This window comes from Panicum virgatum, chromosome 8N (genome assembly GCF_016808335.1).
Source record: "Panicum virgatum strain AP13 chromosome 8N, P.virgatum_v5, whole genome shotgun sequence".
Classification (NCBI taxonomy): Eukaryota; Viridiplantae; Streptophyta; class Magnoliopsida; order Poales; family Poaceae; genus Panicum; species Panicum virgatum.
In genome coordinates, this window is record NC_053152.1 from 5558496 (window position 1) to 5570515 (window position 12020).

The 12020-nt window shown below is 44.0% G+C and overlaps 3 protein-coding genes across 3 annotated transcripts; all 3 read left to right on the top strand.

The window, feature by feature from the left end:
- The first annotated feature begins 834 nt into the window (after positions 1–834).
- On the top strand, positions 835–1939 carry LOC120686254 (23 kDa jasmonate-induced protein-like). The gene is made up of 2 exons (XM_039968433.1): positions 835–1427; positions 1515–1939. Exons 1-2 carry the CDS (start codon positions 978–980, stop codon positions 1695–1697), a joined length of 633 nt encoding a protein of 210 aa, XP_039824367.1. The 5' UTR covers positions 835–977; the 3' UTR covers positions 1698–1939.
- A 1886-nt stretch (positions 1940–3825) lies between these two features.
- On the top strand, positions 3826–6010 carry LOC120685549. The gene is made up of 3 exons (XM_039967541.1): positions 3826–3978; positions 4616–5171; positions 5243–6010. The coding sequence occupies exons 2-3, from the start codon at positions 4627–4629 to the stop codon at positions 5754–5756; spliced, it is 1059 nt and encodes a 352-aa protein (XP_039823475.1). The 5' UTR covers positions 3826–3978; positions 4616–4626; the 3' UTR covers positions 5757–6010.
- A 2831-nt stretch (positions 6011–8841) lies between these two features.
- On the top strand, positions 8842–11776 carry LOC120686104. The gene is made up of 6 exons (XM_039968259.1): positions 8842–8969; positions 9054–9641; positions 10082–10294; positions 10375–10467; positions 10845–10949; positions 11532–11776. The coding sequence occupies exons 2-5, from the start codon at positions 9378–9380 to the stop codon at positions 10929–10931; spliced, it is 657 nt and encodes a 218-aa protein (XP_039824193.1). The 5' UTR covers positions 8842–8969; positions 9054–9377; the 3' UTR covers positions 10932–10949; positions 11532–11776.
- Positions 11777–12020: the final 244 nt, after the last annotated feature.

Below are 12020 nucleotides of genomic sequence, written 5' to 3' on the forward strand. Positions count from 1 at the left end.
TGTCTTGGTGTTAAACTGCTGTTTAGCTTCTTAGACTGGTTCTGGGTTGTCTGGTGGTAAGCTAGGGTCCCTGGTCTGATTCAGGTGTTGGGCCTTGGTTACAACTTCTCATATCTGTTTCTGCTATTGTACCCTGAACTCCTGTATTTCTGTTCGTGTTAATGGAAATGGGGCTTGCCTCGCGTTCGAAAAAAAAATGTCATCAAACAAATCCCATGGCATGCTAATTAATGAGATTTAAATCCCAAGAAACTCCGCATTGGGACTAGCCTAAGACACTGTAAATGAGCTCACCAAGAAAGCACACTGTACTCCCTCTATATAGGAAATAGATGACGTTTAGGACAGCGACACGGTCTTCGAAGCATAACTTTGACGGCTTATTTTTATAAAAATATTTGTTGAAAAGTGATATATGTATATTTTTATGAAAGTATTTTTTAAGACAAATCTATTCATATAATTTTCACATTTTCAAACTCAATAACTTAAAAGTTATTCATGATTTATATTCCCAATGTTTGACTCAAACCTTTTCCTAAACGTTATCTATTTCCTATATGGAGGGAGTAATTCTATAGTGCCTTAATTTTGTTAAAATACTTTTCAGGAATTAATGTACCGGAACGTGAAGCTATGCAACAATTTGTGACCTAGACGATGCATGCTGCACGGGTGTCCATTGATGTGGTCAGATTCGTTTTGAACTTATTGTATTGGAACAAAACAAATTGTGAGTAAACCAGCATATGTCTCACGTGGTTGCAATGATTACAGTTTGGTGGCATTGCCCGTATGGTCCCTATATATCCCAGGCCAGCTTAGCTGCGTAACAAAACGTACCTTGTGCACAGCTTGTGATCATTCTTGTATTCTTCCTCCCTCTATCCAGCACTAGCCATCTCGATCTCCCTCTATATATAGCTAGCGAACCAAGAGAGAATTGAAGTGAACAAACTAGTAGAAATCAATCCACAATGGCCAACTGCTTTGGTGCTGTGGTGGACAACTACAAGTTGGACGAGATGGCAAGGTACGTGGGGAAGGCCAAGAGCCAGGAGGACCGGGCACGGGAGGCCGTCAACCTGGTGAACGAGGACAGCAAGAACGACAAGGCCTCCAAGTATGTGCAGGGCGTCAAGGACTGGTATGGCAACGGTGTGTCCACACTGTGCCTCATCTACAATGCTACTGGCAGCACCCTCCGCTACGTGGCAGACAAGGACTGGTACGGCTTCATTTGTCGCACTCCCTACCCTACTGAGATCGGCAATGGCCAGTGGGCTGCCTTCCTCCATGTCCACAACACCGGTGCCGCATCAGGCTCTGAGGCTGCCGTCGTGTACCGTGGTACCAATGGTAATGGTGAGGAGCGTGACCTGCTCCTCGGCTGGAGCACCCCGTGGGGACCCTGGTATAGTAACAAGGTCTGTCTGCCTACTTACTTGTCTTAATCGATCCAACATTAGCAGTACTGTTCCCTGCTTGATATGCTTTTTTCTATATGCATGCAGGCTTATTGTAAGATTGGAGGCGTGGATAGTTTCCAGTCACAATGGGATCAACTGTACAGCAAGATAAATAACGCTGATTATAATTGGAAGGACAGTGGGGATGGCTTCGAGGTGAACGCTAGCACTGCTACTGGTGGCGACCCCATCTTCTCAGCGACAATCAAAATCCCTTTCAGCCCATGAGAATCGTCATTGTCTGCATGCTAATGCATATAATTTGCTACCTCCATTTATCATATGTATCCGTCATGCAGATCATACCAAATAAGTCCATCCAGATGTTGTGTGTGTAATCTAAGTTAAGGCATAGATATATAGATGCTCTTGTATGCATCATCAAATGTATGTGCCACCGGTATGTACTCATATTTGTAATAAAATGGTGATGGAGGAACACCGTCAAAATCATCATATCCATTGTGCCATGTATGTTGTATTTGGCAACCTGTTCTGTTGTCCTGTTGGGAACACCACATTCTTCTATATATGTACTTAATTAATAATTTGTATCTCCTGGTTCTCCTTTCTACTGACCAACTCGCCCCTTACCACCAGCCAACCACTGCATCTCCATGTGGCCAGCTCTGGCGCCTCCCGCCCAATCACATCTAGGGGTGGTAATGGGCCATGGCCCTAGTGGCCTCTTCACAGTCCAATAGGGCCCTTAAATTTTTTAGTTCAAAAATACATATGTTTAGAGCCCGGCCCTTTTAGGGCCCGATCCTTAGATTTTCTAGTTCAAAATGTTGGGCCCTTTACCACCCCTAATCACATCCCACGCTAGTTCATTAATCACTTGTATGGTTCCCATGTGTGATTTGCAATAAAATTCATCCCTAGGATTCCATGCGTAGCCAGTAGGTATGGAAAGACTTTCGTCCTCCCCCTTAATCCCGGTTCCCGTCGAACCGCGACTAAACAAAAATTTAGTCCTTGTTCCAAGGGCCAGGGCCGTAGGGGGAAATTGAAGCTTGTCCCAATGCCTAAGCAGCAGTATCAAGTTTTCATCTAGCTACTCCTCGAATGTTAAGGGCATAATAAATATTGCAGAGAAGAAATTCCAAAACCCAAAGACTCATGACTATCATGTTCTTATGACGCAATTGCTTCCGGTTGCATTGAGAGTGACTCGGAAAGAAAATGTTCAATTAGCCTTTGTGAAGCTATGTGCATTTCTCAACACACTTTCTCATAAGGTAATCTTTCCAAACAATATGCAAAGGCTACAGAATGACGTGGTCCTCAAAGATTTATCAGCTTTGAGTTGGTGTTCCCACCTTCCTTATTCAATATTATGATGCATATCTTGGCTCACCAAGTTGTTGAGGTTAGTATACTCGGTCATGAGTTCCTACGCAATATGTTCCCATGCATTTGAGAGATTCATGGGAGTCCTAAAGAAATATGTTCATAACCGTGCCCGCCAGAAGGGAGCATCGCCAAGGGCCATGGAGCAGAGGAGGTCACTGAGTTTTGTGTTGACTTTATTCTTGACCTTGATTGGATTGGTGTTCCTCAATTGCGTCATGAGGGGAGACTTAGAGGAAAGGGCACGCTAGGAAAGAAAGCAATCCAGCTTGGTTGCTTTGTATATCTTGGAACACAAGAATATTGTATGGTCCTAATTCCCAAAAAAGTCTGAGGCCTTTTTTGTCGTGTGTCGGCCTTTCTGACGCACGATAAATGAGCAGTTTGCCGTGTGTTTTCAGTTTGCCGTGCGTCATCTTTCTGGCACACGGCAAACTGGCCGCTTTGCCGTGTGCCCGAAGTTTTGCACACGGCAAAAATTTTGGCACACTGCAAACTGCTGGATTCAGGTAGTGTCTTGATGAGGTCACCGCCTTTGCTACCTAAGAAGATAGAGGCTTTGGATCCATTGCCAATAAAATAATAGATTCAAATAAACCTTTATACACACACACACGGAAAACTTATTTGAAATGAAAAAGGGAACAAGCTGGAGAAGCTTATTTGAAATGAAAAATGAAAACTTATTTGTACGAATAAACTTATTTGTCTCTCCATAATTTTGGTCTAACTTAGATGTTTTGATTTTCCAAAAAACTTTATTTAGATGGGTACTGCGGTAGGTATGATTAGGCCACCCAGATACATGAAACACGTTTGTACAGTGGTGCCCACTGCTTGGGGGGGTACGTACCACTCACTGTCAATCCTTGTACATATATATATAGTACCAGTTTATTGTACAATTATTGAAGAGGGAATATGCCTCTGTCCAGCTGGCATCTGCCGTCCGTTTCCATCCATATCCATTCAACTACACGCCTTTCACGTTCTGTTTGGGTGTCTCTTTTTATTTGTTGATTTTTTTTTTGACGTAGTGCGAGATTTTCGCTGGACGCTTGGCAGAGCAGACTAGTATAAGTAGGCAACGCCTTCGTAGTTCCTTGATACAGTTCGATCTCTCCGGCCATCGTGAGGCATAAGCAGCCTAAACTAGGTAGGTGCTATGCATTATTAATTAGTTTGTTTTTGATGATGTCACTACCAGAAAAAAAAAGGTATTGTCCACCTCCATTTAGTACTTGTTGCTTTAAACCCGGTACTAATACTAATTTAGTACCGGTTCTATAGCACAGTGCCCCCAGGACCATTTAGTACTGGGTCATAACACCACCTGATACTAAATGTCATCATTTAGTACCGGTTGGTGTTATGACCCGTAGCTCCTGGAGCCCCCAAGCCATTTAGTACTCGGTCATAACACCACCCAGTACTAAATTGTGGCTTTTAGTACCGAGTGGTGTTATAGCCCGGTACTAAATGGTCATGGCCTAGTACTAAATGGTCCGTTCTGGTTACTTCAAAATGATAGCATCTTTAATACACTAATATGTGTTGTGTGGGTGGGATGGTAGAGAAGATTACACGCGAGGCCACAGGTCATGAGTTCGAACCTTAGTACACGTGGATATGTTTTTTCTAAGGGATAGTATATTTAGTACCGGACGCTACGACCGGTACTAAATGAATCGTGCATTTAGTACCGGCTGGCGTAGCCAGTACTAACAGCGACTACCGCCCGGTAAGCTTCCTAGTATGATTAAATTTGGGGCGCTGTGTAATTCAATTCGCAGGAGTGGTGGCTATGGCTGACACTGGTGACATTGTGGCGCTGAACGAGGAGCAGCTGAAGAAGCTAGCCCTCCTGCTGCGGAACCAAGAGGAGCCCCTTATGAGCCAGGTGGTGAAGTCGGAGGTGGAGCGCGTCAAATACATCAAGATTGTAAACGACTCGTACAAGGGAACAATCAGCCTGCTGGACGACAGCTCGGAGATGAACACCAAATACGGGGCCGAAGGTGGCGCCAAGGCTGACATTGCGCAGGATGCTTTCGACTTCATCTTGCACGGCCTCAACTTTAGCATGTCGAGCATCCGAAACTGCTGCCTGCGCGTGGACTGCATCGACAAGATCAGGGAGCACTACGGCTCCGTCGTCTCCAAGCTCGCCGAGCTCGACCCTGACGACGTTCCCGGCGTCCAGCAGCTGGCAGAGGAGATGAAGAAGGTCAAGGACGCCATGAAGGAGTACTGCAACAACACAAGGAGCGCCTCGTCACGGGCCTTGTCTAAAGCCTACTCCATGGCCATGAAGCAAGAGGGGATCAAGTTCCCACGACTTATAGAAAAGTAATTAATCAGTATTCAATTTATTGTTAATCTTGTGGGCACTAGCACTAGATCTAGATGATGCATTGCAGGCACAAGGTGAAGCTTGGCTACGAGGGGGAGTTCGAGCAGCTGAGCGATGCCCAGAAGCTGGAGGTCTACAACAGCATCATCAACGAGTCCGGCCGGGCCACGATGCCGGCACTGGAAGTGCTCAGCTCAGCAGCAGGGGTGGCGTTGCTGGCCGTGGCGGCGAGCCTCATGGTGTGGGACATCTTCACCGCGGAGGACAAGCTGGAGACCGTCATCCACGACTCCGTCAATGTCCTCGCGGATGTTGGGGCCTTCTATGTGCAGGTTGCTGTGGAGGCGGCCGTCACGGAAGCCGTTGCAGACCTCGAGCTGGGCGTCTTCTTGGTGTCACTTGCCGGATTTGTGGCGGGCACGGGGGCCGGGCTCCTTTTTGTCGCCGCCGCTGGGGTGCTCATCGACCTTATCATGGGCACAGGAGGTGCTCAGGCACCCCCTGTCACCGACCTTAAGTTCCACACAGCCACCATGCCTGATGGCATGGCGCTTGCCTACATCATTGTGCACGATGGCTAAACTACTAGGACGCCTCATGGCATGCATTGCGCTTATTATTGCCCTCCCAAGATCAAGATGCTTGCCTAAACTAGCTTCACCGCACGCCCTGCATCGCCTGCTACTATTTGCTTGCTTTATTCGTGTGTGAACTGCACCATGTAGTTGCTTTTGTAATAATAGTGGTCTCAACCCTCCTTTGTAAAGAGGAGGGTGAAGCCCAATATGTTTTCCATTATCTTATAAAAAATAAAGTTTCCCTTCTTCGATCTTCAGGAACTCAAATTGGGAAAAAAAAACGAGAAGGTCTCTATGTAAAAGAGGCTACGTTTTTTTTTACCTTTGTTGTGTACTCAACAAACAACAACAACATAGCTTGTCAGTCCCAAACAAGTTGGGGTAGGTTAGAGGTGAAACCCAACTGTGATCAAGGTTCCGGCACATTAATAGCTGTTTTCGAAGCACCCCTATTCAAGACTAAGTCTTTGGCTATATTCCATCCTTTCAATCTTCTTTTATTGCCTCTTCCCATGTCAACTTTAGCCTTCCTCTGCATCTATTCATACTACTATCACGCTTTAAGATCTCATTACGCCCTGGTGCCTCTGGAGGTCTCCATTGAACATGTCCAAACCATCTCAACCGGTGTTGGACAAGCTTTTTCTTAATTGGTGCTACCCCTAGGCTATCACGTATATCATCATTTCGGACTTGATCCCTTCTCGTATGGCCACAAATCCAGTGCAACATACACATTTCTGCAACATTTATTTGTTGAACATGTCTTCTTTCTGTAGGCCAACACTCTGTACCGTACAACATACCAGGTCTAATCGTCATCTTATAAAACTTGCCGTTTAGCTTCTGCGGTACTCTCTTGTCACATAAAATGCCAGATGCTTGTTGCCACTTCATCCACCCTGCTCTGATTCTATGGCTAACATCTTCAACAATATCCCCGTCTCTTTGTAGCATTGATCCCAAATATCTCGAAAGGTACCCTTCCTGGACACTACTTGACCTTCCAAACTTGCATCTCCCTCCTCCTGTGTAGTCTTGCCAAAGTCATATCTCATATACTCGGTCTTAGTTCTATTGAGACTAAAACCTTTGGACTCTAGAGTCTCCCGCCGCAACTCTAATTTCCTATTTCTTCCTACACGGCTTTCATCCACTAGCACTACATCATCCGCAAAAAGCATACACCAAGAGACGTCCTCTTGTATGTTCCTTGTGACCTAATCCATCACCAAGGCAAAAAGATAAGGGCTCAAAGTTGACCATTGATGCAGCCTTATTCTAATCGGGAAGTCATCTATGTCTCCATCCGTTGTTTGGACACTAGTCACCACATTGTTGTACATATCCTTAATGAGTCCAACATACCACATTGTTTGTCCAAAGCCGACCACAAAACTTTCCTAGGTAATTTATCGTAGGACTTCTCCAAGTCAATGAAAACCATATGTAGATCATATCCTTCTTCTCCTCCCTATACCGTTCCTTAACTTGTCTTATCAAGAAAATGGCTTACATGGTTGACCTTCCGGGAATGAAACCAAATTGGTTCAAAGAGACCCGCGTTATCCCTCTCAAAAAATACTTTAAGCATGATTCATGTTTCTTCATATTTGCACTAATTTTTTAAATAAGACGAATGGTCAAACATTGAATTAAAAGTCAACGCCAACAAATAAAAGAGAAAAGAGGGAATACGTTTTTATCATAATGAAAACACGTCTTGAAATTTGTAGTTTACAACTAAACATCAAAATATAATAAGAAGGCAGTAGTAGGATAGACATGCTTATATTCTCCTTGAACTACCATTATTATTTATTTTTTTAGAATAAAAAAAAGCAATAAGCCAAATTTTGGATGTCTGGCGGCTGGCGTAGCTATCAGTGGCGCCATATCTCAGCGCCACACGAAAATTCGGATGTCCAACGGCTGGCAGTGGCGGGATGTCTGAGCGCCGAACAAGAATTTTGCAGTCAAAATGTCATTTGTCCCCAGACATATACTACAACAGCTATCCTTTGGTCAAGGACGGTGCAGTAAAATTGCCCCCATCCGTGACCTATTCAGGTCACCGCTCCCCCAAACCCTAACTCGAAATCATTCCTCACCCCAGTCGCCAGCCCCATCGGCCTCCAGCCGCAGCCGTGAGGGGCGAAGCCGCCCTTCACCCGAGGCCGCCCTCCACCGCCGTATAGGGTCCACCGTCCTCCACCGCCGAAGAAACCCTGGCCTCCGACGGTCCTCCGCGCTCCGCCCCCGACATCTGCCATCCACCGCCGAAGATGGCTCCTGGTCGGAAAGCGGCGACCAAGCCCTCAACCAGACGTCCACCAGAAGGTAATTCGTCGATTGCCCCCTCTTCGCAACACAGAGGCTTCGGTCCTAGATATTTAGGTCACCTTGACTCCTGTTCTCTTGTAACTCTGGTGGAGTTCTAACGTCAGTTAATACTGCTGCAAAGAAATTCCCTTGTCAGGTACATATCATGTGTAGTTGCAAAATTTTGGTAGAGACCCGACCATTGTTTGGCAGGCTTGCTGCGATTTAATCTTTCCTTTCAGTTGTGTTATTATAAAATATTTCTGCCCAAAAATGTCCATGCTGTCCCATGTTTTGATTCTTCCTGACTGAACAGCTCATATATTCTCCCTCATGATTAGCCCCTTTGCTTGTCCTATTTGTTCATTGAACTAATGCTTGACGTTCACAAACTGCATCTTTGCATGGGCACAGAAAGAGGCAATTATATCTCTTAGTGTTAGGTGCCAGCAAGAAAGTAGAGTTCTAGAAGGGGTGAATGAGACAACTGCATATGCCAGATCATGTATAAATCTATTTTAGTAAGTGACAATGCTGTGTAGTTGGTTCCATATTTCACTGTCAGACTCTAGTAGTAATTTACATGGTCTTCATTCTCACATGCTTAATTTCTTTGCTCTGTGTTTCTCTAAGTGCATTGATCATATAATTTTCTCATTGTTTGTCTCCATCTTTTGTTTTCACTGATGTGTGATTTCTTTTTCTTGTGCAAGTACAGAGGCTCCAGTGAATGAATATGAGATGCAGAGGATGGAAACAATTATGCGGATACAAGACACAACGGATATTCTGAAAAAATCAAGAGCAAAGGTCACTGATGCTATCCGTGAAGACTCTGGCTCGTTGTATCAACCTGGAGACGGTGAAGACGTTGAACAAGGAGAATTTGATAAGGTATGTGAGCAAAGCATCATTTGTGTTAAATATGCTGACTCATATTCTTTTGTAATTTGTTGTATCATTTTTGAGGCCATGCAGGACTTGGAGCCTGAAGTTACCATGAGTTCGGCCAGAGTAACAGGAACAAAGAGAGTGATGGCAGTGGCACTTCAGAAGCAAGACCAACCTGCAAGAATTACTAGGCAGAGGACAAGGGAGTTGGTCTCAGCTCGTGAAGATACAACAGACCCACAAGATGGTTTCTCAGAGGATGGGTTGATGGCTGCCAATGCTAATACACAGGCCAACAACCAGAATGAGTTGTCTACTGAAGGCAAGTAATTATAATCTCTCTCAATTATTAATAGTTTACATATTTGCATTAATGGGTCCATGGTTTCCTTTAATTGATTTCCAAATTCCATGATAGGTCAATGTAAAAGAAGAAGTCATGTAAGCAACAATGTAGACAGAGATTTGGATAACATTTCAAGAGGGTTACCCAGCAAGATCCCAGTGCACATTGCTGAAGAAAAACTGCGGCCAGAGGTTCCTTTGCAAGCTGCAAAACTAGCATCAGAGGCTGGTATTATTTTACGGAACCATGTCCCAATCTTCACTCACTGGAAGCATTATAAGGACAAAGATGCCATAAGTGTTGTTAAAGACTTCAATGAAAAAGTCAGTGTAAGTAAACAGGTTGCTAAACACGTACCTATTTTTTGTGGTTTATGGATTACTAAATACATACCTGGCTGTTAGTCCTTTGTAATTGTGCCAAATATACTGAAAATTATGGTAATTGGGCCCTTTGGTCCTTTTTAGCCTCATATTTGTCTACAAAGTGGAGGTGTGAGGTTAGCACACACCTGCAGTAGCCATTTAGTTTATTACACCTGGACTTTTATCATGGGTGTTCCTTGTTCAACATGTTGCCTAATAAATCTGGTAACAGAACCAGGTTGTAATCTTGATCAGGAAGCATGCACAGTACCAAATGTGTGATAATTATTCTGTGGTTTATTAATTACTAAATACACTTGCTTATACTACTTGTTGCTCACTGTTGCTGCACAGTCCCAGAACATTTTAATGCTATTTAATGATATGTTCATGCTCTTGTCCAGAGTCAATTCACAATTGACGCAGATGCTGATCCAGTGAAAGAGGCATTTACTGATTTGCTCAAAACAGGACAGCGGCAGATGAGATACAGGCTGAAGAAACAATACTTCAATGGCATACCAGCAAACGAAGTTAGAACAACTTCACCGCGGACCACTATGTCTGACATGGAGTGGAAAAAACTCGTGGACATGTGGTCTACCCCAAAACACAAGGTATACTTCCTTAATATCCATCACAAATGTTGCCTTACACAATATCAATAGTCTGTCCACTAATATTTCTATTTCTATAGGAAAAATGTTTCAAAAACAAAGAAAGCCGTGAGCTGGTTACGTACCACCAGATGACAGGATCTCGGAGCTATGTTGCTCAATGTTCCGTCGCGGTAAGATAAATCGCTGCATCTTTCTGAAACTATGGTGCTGCTGCTGCTACTGTGTTGGTGCTACTACTATGTTGCTGCTGCTAGTAGTGTCTTGATGCTGCTACAATAGTGAGGGGATTTTTAGGATGCCATCTTGACGGGATTTTTAGCTATTACAACACATTAGCAATGAACATTACAGTAGTAACAACAGTAAGGGGATTAAATGGGATTTTAGCTGCTGTCCTTTGGTTCCATCTATGTGTTGTTCATTTTCAGCAACATTTCTTATGTTCATATCTAGCCTGAGGGGATTAAAGGGGATTCTAGCTACTACTATTCATTTAATTCTTCACATGCTTTCAATTATTCACTTTTCTGTCTGTATGTAATTTCAGAAGCATGCCAAATTTAAGGACGCACCACTGACCGCAATTGATGTTTTCAAGGACACCCACTGCAGCAGCAAGTCTGGTTTTAATTAGAACGTGCAAGATGCCATTGTGAGTACCTTTCCCTATCTTGTTACTATGATGAACAACACAGCAGAAAAAGCATGAATGGACATGCTTCACTTTTTTTGATAATTAACTACAAATGCGATTGACTGCATCGATGCTTGCTATGAGATGTGGATATCACTTGCAGACCTACTACTTTCCATGGTTTATTTTCTGTGGAGCAGTGGAGAAAATAAGTTAGTTTGTGTGTTCCTTTTTTATCATGTCATTGGTGCAGCCTCCTGTTTGTGTGTGATGTAACAGCCTGGATTGTTTTGTACCAAAATATTTCAGGGCTCACATCTGTAGAACATTTCTTTCCTACCTGTCTGCATTTCTTACTTGCCTAGTGAATGAGATGATTACTTGAATATCCTAAAATTTGGATGAATAGGTTCTTTGTAATATAGTAAATATGTATCTTATTCTTTAATTTGGATGAATGTTAAGCATAGATTAGATTCAGACCATCAAAATAACACTTTGTTAGATATGTATCCTCAACTGTTTTTTATTGAGATATATTGTTCTAGACACGTACATAACTAGCATAGAAATCTGATTGTTTTTTGGTGTTGTTGCTAGGCTAAAATGCAGGCCTTTGTTGCTCAACCAATAGGAGAAGGCAAAGATCCGAAGACTCCTGTTGAAGCTGTAGCTCATGTATTAGAGTATATTTGGTAGTTGTAGATATATGTATCATAGACTGCCATATGTATCCCAGGGAGTCTTGCCCCCCAAGTCATGTACTCTTATATATACCGGCCGAAGCCTCAATGCAATACAATAATCCATCCATTACACCAATTCAATCCTTCCTACATGGTATCACGAGTTTAGGGTTTGAGATCCTAGGCAACCTTCCGCGGCCCTAACCCTAGTGCTGCCGGCGCCCCTCCTCTCGCACCGCCGCCTTCCCCCTGTTTCCCACAGCGCGCCCCCGGGGAGGTCGCCTATGACCTCCGCCGGGGGCAGCGCCCTCCATCACGGCGGATCGAGTTAATCCGCCGCCCTTAGAGTGTCAAGCAGTAGCAGATCGGTGTACCTCGTCACCCGCATGGAATCCGCCGATGA

Coding starts and splice junctions, on each gene's coding strand:
- LOC120686254 (XM_039968433.1), top strand. CDS start 978: ATGGCCAACTGCTTTGGTGCTGTGGTGGACAACTACAAGTTGGACGAG. Junction 1,428..1,514: donor GACCCTGGTATAGTAACAAG/GTCTGTCTGCCT, acceptor ATATGCATGCAG/GCTTATTGTAAGATTGGAGG.
- LOC120685549 (XM_039967541.1), top strand. CDS start 4,627: ATGGCTGACACTGGTGACATTGTGGCGCTGAACGAGGAGCAGCTGAAG. Junction 5,172..5,242: donor TTCCCACGACTTATAGAAAA/GTAATTAATCAG, acceptor GATGCATTGCAG/GCACAAGGTGAAGCTTGGCT.
- LOC120686104 (XM_039968259.1), top strand. CDS start 9,378: ATGATAGGTCAATGTAAAAGAAGAAGTCATGTAAGCAACAATGTAGAC. Junction 10,295..10,374: donor GGTCTACCCCAAAACACAAG/GTATACTTCCTT, acceptor CTATTTCTATAG/GAAAAATGTTTCAAAAACAA. Junction 10,468..10,844: donor TTGCTCAATGTTCCGTCGCG/GTAAGATAAATC, acceptor ATGTAATTTCAG/AAGCATGCCAAATTTAAGGA.